Source organism: Gadus chalcogrammus, chromosome 15 (assembly GCF_026213295.1).
Source record: "Gadus chalcogrammus isolate NIFS_2021 chromosome 15, NIFS_Gcha_1.0, whole genome shotgun sequence".
Classification (NCBI taxonomy): domain Eukaryota; kingdom Metazoa; phylum Chordata; class Actinopteri; order Gadiformes; family Gadidae; genus Gadus; species Gadus chalcogrammus.
In genome coordinates this window covers 12,490,190-12,513,730 of record NC_079426.1, presented here as the reverse complement: position 1 = coordinate 12,513,730, position 23,541 = coordinate 12,490,190, and the positions used below count along the sequence as shown (strand labels likewise).

Here is a 23,541-nt window from a genome sequence, read left to right as displayed (position 1 = left end):
CGTAAGTACTGTTTTTTCTCTCTCGGTTAGCCGTGAACCATTTCAAACCACAGGTCGGCAAACAGTCCTTGGTGAATGTTTGACAGGGGCTATCCAGTTTGTCCATGTTGTCTCATCCATAGCCACTGCCAGCCTTGACCTTACCGTTACTACCTGCTGTCCTCATTCCGACTAATAGTCTCATTTCAATTCAGTCATTCAGATTGGGACCTGGGAAATAAAGTCATTCCTACAAGCAACAGTTCAAACAGATACTTGTCCTTAAAAACAAATACTTTGAAGAGACTGTGTTTGATATCTTTCTGTAGGTATCCTTGGGCAAGTTGCCCTTACCACTACTTGCTCATTAATGAGTGATGTATATAAAATAAAAGTAACAGACACTGTAAATTAATTTGGGGAAGTGCCTTCAAAGTATGTGTTTCAGCTTGGATACAGACTGCAGCAGTATAATTAACCCAAAAAGCACCCACTCCTCCTTCCCTCAGTGAATCAGTGTGGACCCTCCCCACCCCACACACACTAACACACACTCACACACATACACTTGGCGTGCATTCTTAACAAGGGTTTGGCGAATAGTTTGGACGTCATCGAGCTATTGGATGGCCACTATTCAGAGCGGGGATATTTTAATAGAAGTGAATTGGCAGCGTCTCGCACTGTAACCAGTTGCTGCTGGTGTGGGTGTGGGAGACCAGCACATTTACTGGTCACTCTAATCTCTACCCACACACACACACACACTCATATACACACAAATATCTATACACACACACTTTGACCATGGCTTTCTGGTGTTGTTTGTTTTTCAGAGATCTCGGAGGCTCCTGTAAGCGTAAAGGTAAGCTGAAGCATATTGACCTGCTTTAAACGTATTGTTGTAACTCCACCTGTTGCCCCACCGGCCCAGCTCCCCCTCGTTGACTGCTTGCTTCAGGATGTGATTCGTTTTTTGGGGATTCTAATGTTTTGAGTATTGTGCTTAATGACGTACGGGTGGGAGTTTGTTGTGAATTCACACCATTGTGTTGATACTCAAGGGCAGCAAACTATGAACGAGAAATAATAAGGAGAACTTATGTCATACATTTTAACAGTTGGCAAGCTCAGCCTAACCAATCATAGCCTTATTTAGATTGCAGGGTTTAAAGGCAACCATAAATTAAAATGTAGCATGTCTTACTTCCGTTATATAAATACATACGTTTAGGTAAAACTGGATTAGCATGTGGCTAAATAGAGGGTTTTTGTTGGATTGAGAGAAAAATTCAAAACACCAGAACCACCGCCAGCTAGCCAGCTGTGTGCTAGCCAAATGTGTGCTATCCAGCTGTTTGTTAGCCAGCTGTTTGTTAGCCAGCTGTGTGCTAGCCCATTGTTGGCGTCATACAAGGGGGGGAGGGGGGCTATTGTCAAGGCCAGTGCCGACAGAGTAACGTCATCGCTACATCTTTACAGTTGTCCAAGAATTATGTTATTTATGACATTTTCAATGTCAAATAACTAATAAATATTTGGTATAATAAATGAATGACATGACAGTGGAAATGTTCTGACACAATGATGTAGTCTGGGGCCGGGCGTTCGAGCCGTGGGTATAATTGAGGGAGTGTGTCTTGGAGAGATTTATATGATACAGTACAGGACTTGCATGCATGTGGCTTGATTAACAGCTGTACATTTGTTATTTTGCACAGCTGTGCATAATCAAAATGTTTTGTATTTTCGATCTGTCTCTTGATATGCATGAGTTCTCTGAATATTTTCATGCAATACTAAATTGGTTATTAATCTTGCAAGCAGATGTTTATTCCCCCTTTCTGCTGCCTTTTCACACTGAATTATGAAATGAGCAGAAGAACCACCATACATAACCATCAATTACTTTTCCCCTCTGTTGACCTACTGTATTGTAAGCTGACAGCCAATAAAATGCAGGACAAATTTAAGCTAATTTCTTTATACGGTCGATGCTATCGGTACTTTATGTAACTCGGAATTCCTGTGTCATGGTGAAATGGAAAGATTTCCTCATTTCAGCCATATGTGTGTGTGTGTGTGAGTATGCGTGTGTGTGTGTGTGTGTGTGTGTGTGTGTGTGTGTGTGTGTGTGTGTGTGTGTGTGTGAGTGTGTGTGTGTGTGTGTGTGTCTGTGTGTTCGTCTTTCGTGCATGCAGCCGGCGATGAGTCTTCACCAGTTATTAAATTAGTTTCCATATTGACTGCCCTGGAAAATTGCTTATGCTGAGAATGTAATATGCACTGATAATGTATTTTATTTGAATGGTTAGAATCTATTTTTAAATCAAAACACGTATCGTTGGTTTGAAAAATGAAAAAACAGGCCTATTAACTAACCATCCCATACCTAACGTGTGGTTCCTGTCATCGTTGTCGGCCGTAGTTAGCCTTCATTCCTTGTGTTAGTCAATGCCAGGACCGCCTGTCTAACTTGGGGGTTAACACTACAACCGCAGCTTGACTAGCGTTGTTTTAGTTCTATTCTCTGCACCAAAGGATACCAGAGAAAGTGTGCCTGGTCTGTGGTGAATTTGTGCTGTTGCTGCATCTTATGGTCACCATAATAACATGGGGCTGGCCTGGCCCAAGCGCACAGTAAGCCCTGACCCTACTGGGGGGAGAGACTGCATGCGGTTGGGGTGGTTGGTGGCGGGGAGAACTGTTTACCTGGCGTGGCTAAAGGACCCATGAACTCCCAGGCTATCTCTCAGCAGCTTAGGTTAAACAGCTACCAGGTCACGACTGCCACCGTTAAAATACCCCTTTCTCTGTCATTCTGTCTTTTTTCCTTATTTAGTCATCTAAAAACACATTCAGCAAGGTTGATCGAAAAGGATGTATTGCACTGAACCAGGTACTATGTAAATATGAGAGAGAGAGATAGAGAGAGAGAGAGAGAGAGAGAGAGAGAGAGAGAGAGAGAGAGAGAGAGAGAGAGAGAGAGAGAGAGAGAGAGAGAGAGAGAGAGAGAGAGAGAGAGAGAGAGAGAGCGCGCTCAGTGTTAGTGTTCATGTGAAAAGCAGATGGAGTTTGTAGTGTGTGTAGTGGAGGTTTCCGTGGCCAGTGGAAAGCATGTGAGTGAACTGAGTCAGGGAGTGTGTTTATGTGCTGCTGCCGCCTCCTCACTGTCTTTACTTCTGCTGCAAGCTCAGGGGGCCATATAGGGAATGGACTGGGCTTGTGTGCGTGTGTTTGAGTAGGTCTGTTGTGGAAGGCTTGTGCTTGTTGTTTGTTTTGGGGTTTTGCGGGTTTTGCGTTTGTGTTTGTGTGTGTGTGTGTGTGTGTGTGTGTGTGTGTGTGTGTGTGTGTGTGTGTGTGTGTGTGTGTGTGTGTGTGTGTGTGTGTGTGTGCGTGCACGCGTTTGTGTTTTATGCTTTTTAACAATCCAATCAGCGCTGAGTTTGCAATATAAAACTGACAACGAGTTGAAATCAATGTTATTATTTGTTGTAGTCTATACTTTACTGATTGCATTCATGCTTCAAAAACCTTGAAACTGTTTTCCTATTCACACATTCAGCTACGTTCTGGAATAATTCTGTCTTGCCCCCTTTCACACATAGCATACCGGAATAGATGGGCCAGGGGATACTCCAGCAGGTGGCGGTAGTGCAACATCGTCATAAAACTGATGGAAGTGGATGCCAGTCACCATAAAACGGTCCAATTTCCAGTCATTCTTTAAAAAGAGGGCTTCTATGCAAACGAAAGAAGCTGAATTTACATTGATATTGAATCCTCCGAAAAGCATTGGTGCGTCACGATAAATAGTTGCGGACTCTACTACATCATCAGTCTATTGGTTTTTTTGAGTGTCTTACATACGACAGACATCATTCTTTTCGTGCCTCTTCCGGCAAAGTTACTGCTTTCATTTACAATACAGCCTTACCGGCAGTTATACGGAAAAGTTACTTGGTCCTGAGCAGGCAAATCTACACCGTAGATTTCCTGTGATAGCAATCCATGTTCACATTCACATATGACCCCATGCAGGAATTGTTCAGAAACATTGCAGGGAAAGACTGCATGTTTGAAAGGGGATTTGTCACGAAAGCCCTATTGGTCATGGTCACACTTCTTGGTTGCCCAAATTCGTCAGCCTTGTCCGTCTAAAAAAATATGAATAAATGTCATCCCTGGGTCCTTCGAAAATCGAAGTTCATCAACAGCGTTATTCATTTGTCATGATTATCCATTGTCCATTTGAAACTCCATTTAGAGTTACAAAAAGAAAAACACTTGCATGTCCGTTTCCCCTTCATTACACACCCTTGTGTATGCTTCAACAAACAGAAAATCACTACAGAGACATAATAAACATAAAGGATGCATACTATACAGGTTGCAGAAAATGTTGGCGTGAGCAGTCTGATCAATTGTGTGTACATGGCTTTAATAAGAACGAGAATGAGACCTGAGGAATGAAAAATTAGAACATGTCAGGTGCTGTGACGCCAAGAACTTCGCCCTCAACGATTGCAAGTGTGACCACACCTTTTGTATTGGATGCAATATCGCATTTCCCAGATAATTGTGTGAATGCTCCAAAGTGGGCGGGGGCTCGCAGGGGCGGGAAAAAAGTTGAACTTCAGTTCACTTTATGCAAATTTGCGCCGAGTGAGCGGGTAGCATTCGGTGTCATGATTTGCCAATCGACATTCAGTGAGTCCTAGAACCATATGAACTCCTTTTGAATTACATTTCCTGGCTTTAAGCACTTTAATCATCAACATTGCAAAGCAGCAACGAGAGAGAGGGCGCGGGGCCGTGCTTTGCGATGTCTACATCCGGTGGGGCCGTGCAGCGGGCCCTTCGTGCACAGCGACTATGACATTTGCCACTTTGGGGCACACGCGTGGGCAGTCGTTCATATACAGCTCTTTCGTGCAACACGTTTCTCAGCGATTTGGATTTCCCGCTCACTGAAATGCATTAATTATCCCCCTCCATTCCATCTCCCTGCAGTTCCCATGCACCTCCCATGGGAGGCGTGTGTTTGTGTGTGCGTGTGTGTGTGTGTGTGTACATTTCAGTGTGTGCTGCTTGTGCGTTTATATGCAAGATAGCCATACTGGAAAGGCCAATGAATGCATTCATAGTTAACCCATCAAGAGCCAAACATACAAAGTTTGTGTGTGCCAGGCATGCAAAGGAGATTTATCCACGGCAGGAAGTAATTATGATAAATGGTCGTTCTCTAATTGCCGGGTTAATAAAGATGAACTGTTTGGGCAGCGAGCTGCTCCCTGTCGATATTAAATGGCTGAATAAAGAGCTCCTTTAAAGGATAGCTCAAAGCTACACTTTAATCTAAGTCAACAGACATTTAACGCCTTATTGACTGAGTAGAGTCCACTCCACTGTTATGTGCAATCTTTCATTGGATTTCCGTGCATGCTTTTTGGGAGAGGTTTAAAAGATCCATGATGTTAAAAACCAGGGGAAAGCCACTATGAACCGTGCACCCTATGAGAGCGCCTCCTCTTCAATCCTGGGGGCCTGCGTTATGGGCAGAAACAAGAGGATAGTGGTAGAATAGAGCAAGGGCAGGCCAAATAGTACTGGGTTTGATCCCCGGTATCTGCAGCCTAAGTCATAGGCATCATTGAGCAAGATGGCCAAGCCCCCTAACTGCTCTAATGCGTGATGGAAGTGTATTTGAAATCTTCAAGTTGCTAAGAACGCATCTGCTAAATAACAAAAGTTTGAAAAAAACACAAAGAATAGCAACACACATTAAAGAGTTGCATGATCGTGCCTTAATGTTAAATGCAAGCTCGTATTGCTGTTGTGTCACCGTTGCATTACTGTTGTGCTTGTTTGGACACACTTCCTGTGCCTGCTCCAGTCTTCCTCTCGGGGGGCCACATACTCACTCAGTGACATGATTGCATCTGTGTTACATTGAGAGCAGCAGAGCCGGGGTCCTCTCCTCCTCATCTCCAACTTCCCCTTCTGCAGCTGCCGGGGCTAACAAATAGCTCTAGTCTAGTCCATCTGCAACGTCTTTGATACACAACTCTGCGCCCCCCCCCCCCCCCCCCCCCCCCCCCCCCCCCCCTTCCAACCATGCTTCTGTTAACCGTATTCCACTGTCAAACGCTGTCTGTTATATAAATCGACAAATTCCAATATCTGGCTGCCATCGCTACAAAAGGCTAAAACATTGGCAGCAGGAAAGACTCCCGAAGCTTCCCTTATCGCAGACTTCCAAACTGTCATGGAGGGATTTTTTTCTGGATAGATCTTGATGATGATGAGGGGTGGGACAGAGGTTTATGGGGAGTGAAGGTGTCTCAGAGTACGAGGTCGGGAGGATGGGCGGGAGGGGGGGAAGGAAGTGGGTGTAGAAATCGGAGTCAGGAGAAACGTAAACAGAATGAGTGGGTAATCTGATGGCGACACCCCTCCCAACTATACCCCAACCCAAGAGGAGAATGCTTTCTTTTCAGAGCTCATAAATACTGCCTGGATTACGCTGTATAGACGGGCCTGAGGTCCATATTACACTCTATAAGGCACTTCTTCCCCTCCAACACACACACACAACCTCACACACGAATGCAGACACACGAATGAAGTACAAGTTATCAACACACATAGACACGCACACAATGCACTTTTGAGATATGCAAGTCAACCAAGGTAGTGATTAATACGAGCTGAAGGATGTTTTCAGGCAATCTTTAAAAAACTTGATCAGTAGGATTATTTTCCACAACATTTTGAGCTTGGCTTTTTCCTTCAAACTGCTGCGTTTCTTATTCTGGCCATGTGTTCTTGTTGAGGTGAACATTTCATATGCTGAGGTTGTAATGTTAGCTCTGCTGTTCAGCTGCTCACTTTCCAACATGGTCTGTTTTCAGCAAACCAGGTCGCTGAAAACAGTGCATGTTTAATAATAACAATAGTTAAACAGAAAAGTATGTTTAAAAATTGTTATGAGCCATTATTCTGTTTCGTACTCTTTGGAGGTATTTTCTTTTACCAGAGATTCAAACAAGTGTCACCACACTGTTTGTAATATTCCTCATACTACAAATTGCAAGTACTTTCATTAGTGGGCCATGGGCAGCCATTTATTTCCATGGAAATCTTCAAGGTAAAAATAGAAATACCTTAAATTGTGAAGTACAATTTACTTGCTAAATCAATTCACCCAAACGTGTTATGAACATATGGTTTTGAGGAAAATAGCTGAAATGCTTGAGGAATTACAACCTAATACTTATCTTCTTGGACTGTTATTTCCTCTTGGAGGACACCAAGTGAGGAGATAATCCTTATTTGGATAAAGGAAAAAATGAGTTCCTGGTCTGTCATAAGGTAGTAGTCACTGTCTTTAACTGACCACATAATGATATTAATCTCAAACACTTATCTCGAAGCCTCACATTCCATCGATTGGATAAGCAGTTTGATATCATTCATCTTGAAGGTGTTCTAGTTCCTAGACACTTTCTTGAAAACGTCAGACACAAATTGAGATATTGTATTTCTTCTGGCACGTTCTGTGGCAATGATGAGAGAATGAAGCATTCTACTTGAAATGCTAGAGGTTCAATACAAGAAGCATAATGAAGAACACAATTGATTTAAATGAATGCCCACTCATACATACAGTTTGTTGGACAAGATTAGTTTGAATTTGTTCATAAGCTTATGCCGATGTGTGAATTACATAAGAGCTGTGGCTTGTTGAACAGCAGCTGCCACTTAGTTAGTTTTGCTCCAACATTTGATTTTCTTTGTGCATTTTCTTTTTCAGGCATGCTTTGTTTATGGTATCTCTAGATTTAAACCTCAAGTGTGTGTTGCTTGAGATTGGATGTGTACCTTAACTATTCGCGTGCTATACACGCCTTCTATACCATTTTGGCCATTGTTTTGGTGGTTACCGCGGCGATTTGTCCCTGGTCAATAAGTCAAAGGATGAAGATTCAGTTACTAAGTTTACATCAAACTTAACTGAATGAGATAATAAACGATCAGCTCATGAAAGAGGTGTCATAATATTACAATTAGTTCACTGCTGGTTCTCATAAAGTTAACTCGAAAAAGTCGGAGAGAAAAAAAAGAACGCTAGGAGGATTCCTGTTGGTTGGTGAGAGAAAAAAAGAAAGAGCAGAGAAGGATTGTCATTGGCTGGTGTGCATGCTTTAGTCTGAGCTCTAGTGTTTCATAGAGGTAGAGGGCGGGCCTGCTGAGCTCCGCTCCCGCCTCCTTCATCTGGTTCTATTTAAGGCCTCCAGTGTCGACTTGTATGATTGGCGTACGTTACTCCCCGCCCCCCCACTCCTCTTTCTCCAACTCCGGCCCCCCGACCAGAGAGAAGGAGGCTTTTCAGCAGACTGTTTATTTTCCAGAGGAAACTGTTTCTCTTTGCCTCTGCACTGTCCAGTCCACAACTGGGTCACTAGTTCCACTCCTCCTCTTCCATATCAACCGCTCGCTTTCCTTCGTTCCTTTCCTCTCCCTCCTCTTTCTGTTCTTATGTTCACTATCCTCTTGTCCTCTTCTTTCTCTTTTATTGACTTCACCTTCTCCTCGTCGCAACTGTTGTTGGACTATACACGGACGTAGGGGGCCCCTCGACATTACCAGATGGGATCTTCTTCCGAGCCAAGCGCCTGATGCATTGCGTTGTGGAGAGAGGCCTTTTCTCTTCCTCCTCCTCCTCCTCCTCCTCCTCCTCCTCCTCCTCCTCCTCCTCCTCCTCAGGTCCCTGGGTCTCCCTGGTCGCCCCTTGATGTTGGGCTGGAGATAGGGAGGAGGGACACCTCTCTGGGGCCAGACGGGACTCGGCGGGTGGAGATGTGCTGAGTGCCTCTCTGTCACTGGCCAAGGAGCCCCCCAGTGGTCGACAGGGCCGATGGCACAGCGGCCGGCGCCCGTCGCGGGCCGCCCTCGGGGGTCCGTGTCCGGCAGCTGGCTGACGGCGTGCTTCTTTCCGTCCACGCCAGGTCTGGACGCGTCCGACCCCATGCTGCTGGAGCAGTACGTGGTGGTGGCCGGCTACGAGAAGCAGGAGCCGGCCGAGATCAGCCTGCAGGCCGGGGAGGTGGTGGACGTCATCGAGAAGAGCGAGAGTGGTAAGTGACGGCGATGACGACAACACACACACACACACACACACACGCACACACACACACACACACACACACACACACACACACACACACACACACACACACACACACACACACACACACACACACACACACACACACACACACACACACACACACACACACACACACACAGACGTTTACTGCATACAGTTAGGGGCACAAAAGACATGTGGTGCTCAAATGACAAATCTTCACGTGCACACGCGCATACACATTCATACAACAACAAATGCACAAAAAAAATCCTGCAGGTTGGCCTGTTTGTCAGCTGTTATCCAGGCCCTCTACGGAACACGTTCAAGCACTTTTGTTTAAACAGTGTTTGATTCCATTCCCTGATGCAGCCCCTCCCCTGTTCTCCTTATCTCACCCTTCCTCTCCCACTCTCTTGCTCCCTCTCTCTCTCTCTCTCTCTCTCTCTCTCTCTCTCTCTCTCTCTCTCTCTCTCTCTCTCTCTCTCTCTCTCTCTCTAGTCCTCTTGCCTCTCTTGCACCCCCCTTTTTCTCTCTCTCACCCCTTCTTTGTCTGCAGACCCTCTCTTGCTCGTGTCTTATCCCGGGTTTGCGCCATGCTTCGGTCAGCAGTCAGGCCCCCCCCCGCCACCGTTGTTGGTTTAGGCTGGGGTCCAAGCTGTTGCCTTTAGCGGGAGGAATGTCCTCTAGGCTTATTCTAATTATTTTGCTTTACTTTAATGGAAAGCGGGGAAGACATAGAGGGGGCTTTACAGATGCCAGCTGCAGAGAGGCCTGACTCAGCTGGTTTCGTAAGACATGAGTAGAAACACATTGAGAGGACGTTGATGTCGTCAAGTTTAGGAACACAATCGTCTTTGCACAAAGCACATAGCATAAGCACTAATGGTTGTTTTATTTTGATAACGTTTTTTTGTTACTACAATTGTTTGGTTTGACGGTGGTATGAATTTAAAGGAATAAAATTAAAACACGTTGCTATTATTGATGTTGGGCCAAATCGGTTTATTATCTAACACCATATGGTATGAGGCATGCTAAGGAGTTTTTTTAATAGTATTGACTTCCTGGATAGAACACAGCTCAATCGTTGATCATTCCCAGTGTTTCAATACTATAGCCAGAAAAGGAAAAACCTTTTCCGACGTTTCCCTTTTCGGAACATTTATCATCTGAAACGGTAGAGTGACCTTATAGTGGTGGGATCCGCCAAGGAGGACTGAAAAACAATCTCTTCAACGGCATGCTCCGAACGTAAAGAAAAAATATGAATCGGAGTCAGAGGGCTTCTGGGAGAGATATAAATTGCAGGGGAAAAGTGGAAATGGCGATCGGAGGCGGCTGGGATGGGTTAATCTCAGCGTGACTGAAACCCCATGCCCTCCTCGGGAGGCCTTAAGGGAGAGGTAATGGAGTGGTTTCTGCTTTGAAGTTTTACATGGCCGGCCGGCCCCCAGTTTGCAAGTTTGTTTTCCCTTCCTGGACCTAAGAAGGACCCAATCCCCTCCGCGGGCGGTGGTGGTGGGCGGGGGGGGGACCACGCTTCAGGTTGATATTCAAACACCTTGAAGTCTGTCTTTTCTATACAAGACCTCCCCTACAGGATGTGTTTGAATGTGGAAACTGTGACCCCTTGTGCGTTCAAGCAGAGTGTGCGGCAAACTGTATATTTTAGCTTTTGATCGCCCTGCAACTCAAGCACTCACTTTTTGAGGATCTTGCTCGGGTTATGATCCGTGCACAGTAGGAAAGTTTCAGTGGCTCTACAACCGATTTATTACCCAAACCGTTCCCGGTCAGTTTCTTTTTTGTTTCCATGGAGGAAAATTGTGTTTTCATACCATATCTCTTTCCACTTCCTTAAGCTATCTTGCTATTAAGTAATAATTGCCTATTTATTTATTGGAGTAACTTGCCAGGTTTCCTAAACTATTGGTTTGTAAGACAACTGAACTGTTAAAACTGCAGTTAAAACCAAAAGATCCAATGTAAATCCATCTTAAAATTCATCTTAAACACCTTTGACATATTTACGAGGCACCAATGGACAATTTCAGTGTTTGAAGTTACAGTAAATACAACCCCCGCCCTCTTACATCTTGCTGCAGGGGTTGCTTCCAAGAGCAATGAACTCAGGGCTGAACGTCACTCTGGAGATGAAGGCAGGCCTAAAGCTGGATTGGTGACACAGATCAAACTCAAGCCAAAGCAGCAAACACTAACAATTCCAGGTGCAGAGCCATCAGGTTTAGCATCCGCTCTTCTTGGCAAGATCAACCGCTGTGCATTGAAAATCCTTTCCGACACTCTTACAGATGTAATCAGTTAAAGTAGGGGGATCATAAAAAAGAAAAGACCTTTGAATTACCTTCCATTGCTTTCTTGATTACTAGAGGGTGGATTCGTTTCCGAGGAATCACAGAGCTGTGCTTAAGCAGGCATTTAGTTATCAATAGATTCATCCATTCATGACAGTGCACTAGACTGTACTGTATTCAACCACAACACAATCACTTTGTTTGGAAAACGTCCAAGATAGAAATAAAACATTGAAACACCAATGCAAATTTTTACTTCACTGAGTTATCCCGAGCCAAAGGTTGCCTCACCTTTCAGTGAAGCTGCTATATACAGAATGTACACCATGCTGTGCCTGTGATTGTTTAGTGTGGTCATAGATTTTCCCTTACCTTAGATTAGATAATATATGCCTTTGACAGGGCACTGAATCTAGGTCAGGGCTTTAAGCAAGCTCAGCTTTCTCTGTTTTCCAGCTTGCAGACCCCGGCCAAGGCAGGACTTTCCATTGCGCTAGTCTGATGAGGACGTTTTTTTGTTTGGGTTCTTGGCCTATTCTGCATTAGTTGCTTTAGTGTTTTTATATTGTAATGATTCAATGTGTTCATTTGTGGATACAACGTTTTTCAATACAGTCCACTGTTGATTCTAGATGCAGCGCTATTAGTGCCAAGTTCTGGGACCTAGTATGAAATTTTTCAAATTATGTATGTTTGCATACTTTTTTGTTTGAGACATACTCTATAGTTGGTATTTTATGGAATATAAATTGATATTATACCTATTGAAACCAAATCAGCCAAACATCCCTCATGACTCCATAAAGCATGTTGCCTAAAGCTTCCTCCCGTTCCTCCTAGTTGGTTCTTTCTTGTCCATTTTCCCAAGTTTGCCAGGAGAGAGCGAGGCGCTTACTAGAGAGCAGAGAGAGTGCTGGGTCAAACTCGAAGGGAATATGGAAAAATCCATTTCCTGCCAAACGTAGCGCTTCATGGAGGTTTATTCATTACAATGGTTTAATGTATCCTCCAGGATGCCTCCAGGGCTTACGTTATATGGGACTAAACGCGCACCGTTGTTAAACTGTAGTACTTAGCACCTGGCTATCAGGTCAGTTGAAAAATAATTGCGGATAATCGCAACTTTCAATTCAATTTAGAGTTCATGTTATTTTGCAGGCTATCCCTTTCGCCTTTTGTCCATATTCAGAGAGAACCCCTTTTGAATGAAGTCATGAAGTCGTCTGAATCCGAATATGCCAAATGATCTTATGGAATGTCTGTGTTGGAGAAGACAGCCCTGATCGCTCAGACCCTCAGGCGTCCCCCGAGCCGCCCTCAGCCAGCGCTCCAGTACCACCCAGTGTATCTGCGGTAATTGGGGATCTTTGAAATCCATCCGGAAATCCTTTTAGTGGGGTAGGGTAGTTTAGTGGAAAGGCAACGGGGTTCCACTCCTTACTCAAAGGTACTGGGATCAATCCCACGTTTCCACAACATACTATCCTTGGGCAGGATGCCCTCAACCCTGTAGTGGCTCCTGAAGGGCACATTTCTTCATGCAACACAGTCTCGTCTTTTTGGTCTGATGAGGAATTCAATCCATCACACCCACACATAGGATTCGACCATGAAGGTAAACCCACTCTCTGAGGTTCGAGGGTGTGCAGGCGAAGCCAAGGATTTCTGTGTCTCCGATTCGCAGAAGCACATAAAAAAAAAAGAGCGAGGGAGAGAGAAAGAGAGATTGCCATGAGGGGGTTCATTCAGAAGCTGAGAAGGAGGCGAGAAGGAGGTGAGGTTGTTCCTTAGGTCAACATCAGCCCTTGAATATTCTTGAACAGTCCTTTTTGTGCCGTCGTTCACTTCCCCCAGTGTAGAGGAGCGACCCAGGTAATGGAGTACTCTGGTGTGTCAGGAAACACAGTGGAACAGTGTGTATGTTTGTAGCTAGATATATATCCCACCTTCACTCTGATAACAGATACTCTGTTAATAAATAGAAGAAGCTGGGGATCAATGGGTTTGCTTTTTTCCCTTCCTGCAATGCGCTCTACTCCTGACAGCGGTGTTACATATCTGCTGACAAACTGAACCACTGCATTCCTTATCACTGAAGAACCTGACCTACAAAATAGAATAGAGCACACAACACTGACTGATGCTGCTTAAAGTAAAGCTGTGATTTATCCTGCAAATGCACACTAAAATCAATCCACACCTAAACAATTAAACTACAACTTTGGTTTGTTGTTTCCGCTATGGAGTGTAATGCAGGCAACCTGCAATTCTAGTCATTCATAATTATGGATAAAGCCTGACAATATGTATCAGACAGATATTGCTATTTATTAATCCTATTGGTTGATTCATTGACCAGGAGGAAATGGAGAATCTGGAGTTCTGCTCACTCTTTCTGGCTCAGCTGTAAATCTGTTGTTGATTACAGTAAAAAATGGCGGCCGGGGTCTTTAACTTGATAGAGTTTCCAGATGGCAGGTACCGTATGGTAGACAAATGAGACTAAAAGGCTCCTCTATGTCTCTCTCTCTCTCTCTCTCTCTCTCTCTCTCTCTCTCTCTCTCTCTCTCTCTCTCTCTCTCTCTCTCTCTCTCTCTCTCTCTCTCTCTCTCTCTCTCCTATCTCTGTCCTCTAACTAGATGTGCAGAATGTAGGCTAAATAACCGTAAGCAGACAGTTTTATCGCTTGAACGTCTCGGGCTCGGCATAGGCTGACGTCACCCCAGTTTCCCCCCGTCCAGAATATCCAGCCAGTTATTCCACCCTTCACAGCTGTATAACTGTAACACACGTTACTCCATACTTATTAACAGTAAGCTCACAATCACACATTCAAACAGGAATTCAGGGCTAAAGTGGATTATTATATATTTGGTTATTATACCGAGCAAGAGTTTCTTGCTCTCTTGCTCTCAAGTGACAGGAAGAGCTGTCTTTGTATTCACTGTTGTTATTTACACATTATCTCCTGGTTGATACACTTTTGTTGATGGTCTTGTTGATTTCTGTTTAAGGCTGTACCTAAACCAAGACAAAGTCCTGCATGTCTCGTCGTATAATCAGCCGTCATGACCTTTAACCTGCTGTGTCTCCCCCACATCAATCTGTAGTGCGCTGGGGTCGCTCTCTCTCTCTGCACACCCATGTCAGACCCAATGGCGTTTTCTTCTCTGTCTGAAGTTGTGAACATATTAGTTTCATGTGTGTGGTTAGGATCTCAACATTCTGATGTTTATGATGTATATGAAATCACTTTGGGTGGAAGAATCATATTGTTGTATTCAAGCCATGATCATGTCAGGAGGAGAGTTAAAAGGTAAAAATAATAATGCTGATCTCAGAACCACAAGCTGTTGTGGTTCTACCCTCGCAGGGAAGTAAATGCATTGCAAAGAAGCTGCCCAATGGTATTTCTCATAATACCAAGGGTTCAAAAAAGTCAGAATGTGCAATGTTGTAATGTAAACATCGGTCTGGCTGCATTACTTTTTTTTTTTGCATATCTTGATACAGAACAGAAAACCTCCCGTCAAGACAATATCTCCCTTCTGGGGGTGTTAACATTGAGTGGAGACACACACACACACACACACACACACACACACACACACACACACACACACACACACACACACACACACACACACACACACACACACACACACACACACACACACACACACACACACACACACACACACACACACACACACACACACACACACACACACAAACACACACACAGACACACACTCCCCTGTACATTCACTTATCCATGTGCACCTACATGAACGCAAGCTAACACGCACACAGAAAATATTCCTCTTCAATCTTATTCCTCCCATAGCTGAATATCCCTACTACCCAGAAAAACGTATGTTAGAGACAGTGCATACTTCTGCTGAGGTCATCTTTCCCATTCCCGTAGATCTGCGCATGATCTGCCTCAATACTTTTTGGCTCTCAAAATGTAGCATAAATAAGTCCCAATGCTATTGGGTCGAATCGAATTGCTTGTTTGAATTAAGGCTTATAATGAAAGACATATAGCAGACCCTGTGTTGAATCGTTTTTTCTTTTAATTGCCCTGATTCCCACCTGCCCAATATAAGCCTGAGCCAGGAAGTCATCAGGGTTGTAATGGGGCGTGCCAGCTTTTTGCTCTACGTTCTTTTATGGTCTCTTTTAAGGGTTGAGTGAACTCAGCCCAAGCACCTGCCGATAGGAGGGCAGGAAAAAATAAAACCGTGGCGGTCCAAGCCATCAATAACATTGCATGTTTACTCAGCACTGTCCAGGTGACCCTGTGAATTTGTGCTGTATTCTCATTCAGACGTTTGAGCTGAATGCTTTCAATTTAGTGGAGAGGGTGTTTGCTTACATTTGTACCAGTGTCAGTACCAGTTTGTAAAACGTATGTTGAAGGGGAACTGCTTTTCCCATGATGCCATGGTAGTGTGAGAATTGGATTTTGCAGCATAGCTAGAAATGTTTATTGGCTTTGGACAAGACGCATTGGCTTTGGAAGAGACTTTCCACTTTTTTCTTCCCTAAGTGTAATTATCTGTAATTTACAAACGTGTTTTTCTTGATTTCCTGCCTTTAAAAGGATGCTCTTTGTTTGTGTCAAGTATAATCGACAGCAGTCACATTACATGAATGTAACTTTTTTGGTGATGGATTTTTAGATTGTTGAATCTTTAAGCTAATGTTTTTCCCTCAAAGTAGAAGAAAATATTTAGTAAAAGGGTACAGTCAGTAGAAACAAACTGGTCAAAATTCTGGGGGTTCCGAGATTTCTGAGACCAGTGATGGAGTATTAAAGTTGAGCAGCACATTACACGGCCTGTTATGTTCTTGATTCCTGGCCAACACGGGGCTCAGTTTCAGACACAGCGCAGGTATTCTCGCTCCCCTACCCACACTAAACACCCTAAACCTGAGTGCATGAGTAGAGTGCAGTAATAGAGTGCAACTTCACAACTGATGGTGGAGCTATCCCCCGTTGTAGCCAAGTCCTTTTTGTCATTGTCAAGTTCTGTGGTGTTCAATGACAGCAAGACAATTGTTCTCAAACCCCAATAAATTGGTGAGATTTTAGTGAAAGGAGAGCCCATTGAAATCTCCCTTTTTTGTTTCATTACTTTCCATAAAAAGTAGATGCCAATTAAACCCAGTTATTTGTTTGTTGGTTAATTAGGGCCTAAAGAATATGCCATTGCGTCAGACATCACACTTGGACCATGGATGGACATATTTGATGGCCCTTAACCCATTGTAAAACATTTATTCTTTAAAAGGCAGAATTAGCATGTGCAATGCAGCATCTAACATCTACTCTTGAGAGTTGTTGAGAGAGCTGCATGCCTTATTGTTTTGTGTTACCACTACAAACGATTTGTCTGCGGTGTCTGTTTGTCACAGTCAAGAGTAACACACAAGTGTGTGAGGTTGAAGGGAGACTTTAATGGACTTGATCTGCTTCGGTCTTAGCATTTTTTGTTTCATAATACATTTTCGAAATGTCCACCGATTTTGTTTGGAGGGAATTGCTGTCCTCAGGCCTAGCACAAAACTAAATTATGAAATTATGTCTTTAATGAAACAGTGCTGTTGTGTGTATGTTTTAAGTCATTTATCAGTGTATCCCTGGCGCCAATGTTCAACATATGATACCACTCCAAACCAAACAATAAGACAATTGCAAAATACCAATTTGGGGCCAGTTTTATTAGCCCAGTTGGTCACACCCATTGATTCATGATTGATACTGATGGAAAGCAGGTTCCTAGAATGCTGTTGCTTTATAAGATACCACAATTGTCTTCCCCTCTAATGTTTTTGGCTCTGCAGCCGAAGACTATCAGTCCATCTCAATTCAAGTTCTCTACATGTCCATTGCTAATTCATTTCACTGCTCCAGAAAGATGTTTCCAATGATCTGCCCAGAGACCAACACAGTGGGCACAGGCTCAAATGATGACTCAGAGGGGTGAGAGAGATACATAATTGGATCAGCACTGTGCTCATCTTCCAAGTGTCGCTGCGGTTTTACAGATATCAAACTGCAGATAAATGAATTTAATAGATAGTGTACGAATTTATCTAGAAGACATCATTGATTAATTCATGTGCAAGATGAGCTCATGCCTTGAAGTTACAGTTTAACTTGCGTAACCGTGTTTAGTTTTTATCATATGGTTTGTCTGTAGACGCATGAGTCACTAGATATGCGCTGGCTAAGTTAGCCCTGATAGCAAAGCTTAGCGGGGAATTTGTGTGTGTGATTCACATGACATGCTACATTAGCTCTATCATAGAAAGCTACCATGTAGCATGTCGTAGGTCTTATCTGTCCGCAGATATATGTGACGATACAATAGCCTGCTAGGTTAGCTTGCTAGATTAACTTGCTAGGTTAGCTTGCTAAATTACCTGCTAACTCTGTGTCTGTGTTTGTCTCCATTAGGCTGGTGGTTTGTGAGCACCGCAGAGGAGCAGGGCTGGGTCCCCGCCACGTATCTGAACTCCCACAGCGGAACCCGAGACGACCTCGACCTAGGGGCCTCCAAGGCTGGGGAAGGTAAGACACTTAAGTGTTACGAGAAAGAAACACACACACACACACACACACACACACACACACACACACACACACACACACACACACACACACACACACACACACACACACACACACACACACACACACACACACACACACACACACACACACCACACACACACACACAGCTTATCATGGTAAAAATACTTGCACACACACACACATATTTCCATCTCGGACAAAATACAACAGAACCACCCAAGGGCTACCACACTATCTGTCTGTTAGCAGTGGCTAGGCCCACTCCCCTGCCCCACTCTCCGGTGAACAGCCTACTGATTCAGACGAGCTTAAGTCAATACAGACAGGAAGAGGGCCAGGAGCCATGGGGGCCACAGACATCCACAGAGGTGTGTTTAGCAGAACGGGGCTCTACAGTGAAGGCACTGTACGCCGCCGAGATTGGACCCTCCGCAATGGATGAAACATAAAGCCAAACACACACATACACACACACACCTATCATTGAAGCACACACTCACACCTATTGTGGGCTGTCACCTGTCAACAGCAGAGAGTTATTAACACAATGGTGTTTAATCACTGTGGCATCACTTTGGATCAATCAGCAATTACAGGAGCTTTGAAATAGCAGATTAAAGGCTATGGCAGAGTTACGCCATTCATTCACCATTCAGAAGAGGATCAACAAGTCAAAAATTGACTGAACGTCTATAAAACAAAATCATACGTTAATGAGCGGCTAGGGGTTAGACAGCTTGCCACGCGATTACCCAGCCCCTTCGTAACAATACCTTTCCGATGAAAAAATATCCTTTGTTATGTTGTTTATGTTTTCTTGGAATCAGAGCAAGTCTGCAAGTCCCCAAATCCCATACAGGAAACGCCTTATACATAAATGATGAATATTCCAATAAATGCTCACATAGGTCACACAAGCGTCTGGATTTCCCCCAGGTGGCCGGGTGTCATCGTGCTTGAACCCATTTCACATTCCCTCCGTATTATTGCACAATTAACGTTGACGGATTCTTAACGCACACAGGCAAACTACATCGCATCATAAATTCACACAAACAGCCGGAATCGTTGTTCAATGTTTACTGCTGCGAGTTAGTCCTATTTCAGTTTTGACAGGTTAGTGCTTTAAGTGCGACAGCATACACATTCAGACACGAAATGTAGGCGCCACGCTTGTTAACTGGGGCAAAAGCGATGATGTTGCACATCGCTAATGAATGTAATTTACAATCACTTCAGTCAGAGAGACAACTTTACGCTGTTGCGCTTTCTGCACTTGGTTAAAGGGGAGCCCACATCTCTTTTAGTATTGTATATCTTCAGGGCGGGAAAGTGCAGCGGAATACATTACTGTAATGGCTTGACAGTTTTACAATGCGATGAATACCTTTCACCCACCCTGTTTGGACTTCCAAAACCCTTATTTACTATTTGAATTTTTTTTAATGCATGCCTACCAAATATGCACTTGCATACCGCAGAGGCCACACAAATATGCTCACGTGTACAAAACCATGTGTGTGTGCACACGCACACAAAGTGGTGCATTTTTCGCAGACACAGATAGCTGGCAGATGGTTGTCGTAGAGACATCCAGTCAGTGTACATGGTGTTTATTGGCCCGGTCAGGCTAGAGAATGTCTCACCACCAATCAGTGCATTGCTGACAATTCCACAGCCTCTAGCAGTCAACCAGGTTTTATTTTTTACTTTAAACACATTTGGAAGCATATTTCCTAGAGTTAGTACAAATCTGAGATGTTTCTAGATTGTTGCCAATTTCTCATTTCTCATTTTGAGACCATGTCAAGATCCAGCGAATAACACGCACGCACACACACACACACACACACACACACACACACACACACACACACACACACACACACACACACACACACACACACACACACACACACACACACACACACACACACACACACACACACACACACACACACACACACACACACACACACAGGACTGAACTCTCTGCAGCCGTCTCGAGCTGCAATGTGCGCCCCAGATGTTGGTAAACAACAATGCTAATTATATGCCATGGAGAGAGAAGGAGGCTCAGGTTGTTTCAACACTTCCTTCCTGGTATCATCCAACCATTCATCTCATCTGTCCTCACTCACCGTCACCTTGTGGTCTTTTTAGATGTTCCCACATGTCACTAATAACACCCTTTAACAGTTCCATCCATGTTTTGTGTTTGCAAATGTTTGTTTTTTGCTTCCCAACCCCCAACCCATGTTCGTACCCCATGGTGTGCTCTATGTGTTTGTGTGTCTAAATAACACCTCACTCATCCCTCTGTCAGTTACTAAGCGACGCAAGTCTCACCTTAAGAGGCTGGACCGGCGCTGGACTTTGGGTGGTGTCATCAGCAGGCAGCAAAGTCGAGGTGACACCAGACTTGATTCTGCACCTCCTCCTCCCTCTCTTCACCCATTCCACCTTATCTACCCTTCCCTCCCCCGGCCTAGCTGCCTTCCTTATCTTACCTCCATCCTTCCCTCCCGCTCCCCTTCTTCCTTCGTACTACCTCCCTATTCTCCTCCTCTAATCCCCTCCCTGCCTCCATCTCCCCTTCCACCTCTTCTCTCCCTTCCTCCATCTCCGATCTCATCCCTCTCCCCCTCTTCCTCACCTTCCTCCCTCCATGACCCTTTACCTCCTCCTCCTCCCCCTCCATCTCCCCTTCTCTTCCTCATCACCCCCTCCCCAACATAAAAACCTCCCCTCTCCATCATGCAGTGTGGTCTCCCACATCATACGCCTGATGTGGCTACATTATGTTGTTTGGTCCTGTTCTCCATGCTGTCTTTAAGTCACGCTGTTATCATGACCCGCAACCCACTACTCACAATAATAACCACTAACTGACACTAAAGTAATTTGAAAGTGAAAGCGAAACTCAATGCTACAATTATGTAAATCGACCTCACATTAAATCAGAAGATTTCTCTATGCAAGTACTGCATCTTATTATAATTGAGTATAATTTGCCTGGACCGATATTTTCCAAATAATTTAAGGAATGGATCTCAACCGCCCATCAGAAGTTGTGCAGTAATAGGGCTTGGAATAGTGAATGGTATATTTAGCAACTTTGCTTTGCTTCTAAGGGGCAACTGTAAAGGTGGGTACCTTTCTCTATTCTATGACGTTGCCATATGAGTCGGTTTGTAAACAACAAAGAAACAACTTTTTACCCATAATTCCTCTAAATCATACTTTTTCTTTTTTATAACAATATTTCAGTTGGACAGCAGTCAGAGGAATGAGCACTAGGGCTGTTTAAGTTTAGTTTGTGCTTTGAGACACTTTCCACCAAGCAGCTCTGGGAGGCCTTTTTTCCACACGAGGAACATAATCCTGCTTCACAAAAAATAAAAATGACCAACATCGTGCTGGCTCATCAAAATAAATCAGCTCACAGTAAAAAGTACACAATGGGTTTTGGGGAAAATATCTTGATTTAGAAATACCATGTCTACCACTGTCATTGTGGTTGTTGAAAATAGGTTCAGGACAGCTTGCTCAGTAAAAGGAAATGCTCCAAACAAGCGTCCAGAAGCCTCAGAGCATTCAGAGACAGAAACCTAAACAAACAGGAAATGTCCTCATGCACTCATTTGTTTACAGGACCATATGTACATATTGGAACTGGTGCAAAATAAATGTAGTTCTCTCTCCTATAACAATCCAAAGTATCAGTTCAGTATACTACATTGATATACAATGCCAAAGGAAAGAAAAGGTATTTTTAAATTACAGTATTGATTTCTGCTGCTCAGCCCAGTGGCTAGTTGTGTACAGTTCAGTTTCTTCTCCAATTTCTTCAAACAGACTGCAGAATGTCTGTTTATGTTGAGACCCCTGCTCTAAAATGGCAGGAAACTGTCTCCAAATGTGCCCCATGGCCTCTTCGGAAGTCACAAATAAACATGGGGTTTAGGGTCCATTTTACCTTATCCCAAGGGGTCTTGCTTGCTGTGCACACAGCACAGAAATTAAGAAAGAAATACATATTTTATCGTAGGAAATTACAATTTTAATTTAACATTATTGACATGACGATAAATTTAGGAGATTATTATCAGGTTTTTCCATTATTGGGCGCATAATCATAATGTCGACACCAAAGAGACAATTAATAAAGGAAGCGTAAAATAAAGTAATCTTTGAAGGAATTGATTTTGGATGCAATATGGTCCCTTGGCCAGCGGATGGCGGTACGTTGTATGCTTACTAGGAACATCAGCCAACCAATCAGACCCATTGATAAGAATGGTCTTTGGCTGGCTAGCACAGACAAGAACGTCCTGACAAATCGTGTTATGTAATCTCCACATCACATTGGACCTGCTGGTTGTTATACATTCAATTGACCAGTCTGTCTCGTACTGCCGAGACGACTGGCGGTGACAAGTGGATCTGGTTTCCTTTTGCGGCCAAGCATAAAATCCCAAAGCCTAAACTACATCCCAGCCTACTTTATTTTTAAAGGATGTCTACAAGAATTCCAAAAAAAGAAGAAAGCTTTACAAACGATATAGAATCACAACACATAAAACCTACCAACAACTAAGCCATTGCGTAAACCGTTGCTATAATTAACGCATAATTAACCACACAAGTATCCTCGATAATGTGCCTAGATAGATCTCGTGAGCAAACAGAATAGGTGAGCAAACAGAATATAATCTGCGGGCATTAGACATTTACATTTGCTATTTTTCAAAGCATAAATTAGATAGAGAGACAAGAGGTGAATGATGGAGAAGGGGAGGAAGTGGGGGCGGGTTCAGATAGCATTCCTTTGTGTTAAGAGTCACTTTTGTGTTTGTGCTTTAAAGAAGAAAAAAAAGTTTCAATGACTTCAGATTCTTAAACACCTGACCCATGAGTAGCTATTAAAGATTTATATTGGCTTTTATAATTTAGTTCGTTTGGGACCAGGAACCTGATCAGAATTGATCAGTCAAGTACCACTGCAATTGCCTGGTCCTTCCAATGTTGTAATACAATATTTATTTTCTTTACCAGTTTTGTTAATGGGGTTTATTTATTTAAGCGTAATACATATTTGTGTTTATCAAATGCTTATAAATAACCAGAAAATTCATAGATATCTGTCAAATAAGGTAAAACAGACTTTGCCTTTACTTTACGAAGACAAATCATGTGTGGTCACCCCGGCAAAGGCCCAATCTGAGCCAGGGAAAACCCTGATTAAATATACTATATATGTATGTTTTCTTCTTTATGAATACGTTTCTTCCTGCCTGCGAGCTGTGTCCTAACATCCCTTGCCTCTTCCCCTCTGGACTGCCACCAGAGGAGAGCTATGTCACAGTACAGCCCTACACCAGCGAGGGCAAGGACGAGATCGCCTTCGAGAAGGGAGTGATCGTGGAGGTCATCCAGAAGAACCTGGAGGGATGGTGGTTTATCAGGTAACCTTCAGGCACTCA

General features: G+C 43.7%; 1 protein-coding gene across 2 annotated transcripts in view; it reads left to right on the top strand.

The window, feature by feature from the left end:
- The window catches only part of LOC130405246 (SH3 and PX domain-containing protein 2A-like), a 46,726-nt gene that overhangs the window by 16,726 nt on the left and 6,459 nt on the right, over positions 1 to 23,541 (top strand). The window contains exons 6-10 of one of the 2 annotated variants that reach the window (XM_056610299.1): positions 816 to 844; positions 8,991 to 9,119; positions 17,918 to 18,031; positions 20,382 to 20,465; positions 23,406 to 23,523. In XM_056610299.1, coding sequence (XP_056466274.1) covers positions 816 to 844; positions 8,991 to 9,119; positions 17,918 to 18,031; positions 20,382 to 20,465; positions 23,406 to 23,523 — 474 coding nt within the window. The remainder of the gene's footprint in view (positions 1 to 815; positions 845 to 8,990; positions 9,120 to 17,917; positions 18,032 to 20,381; positions 20,466 to 23,405; positions 23,524 to 23,541) is intronic. The other variant, XM_056610300.1, reaches the window with a different exon arrangement.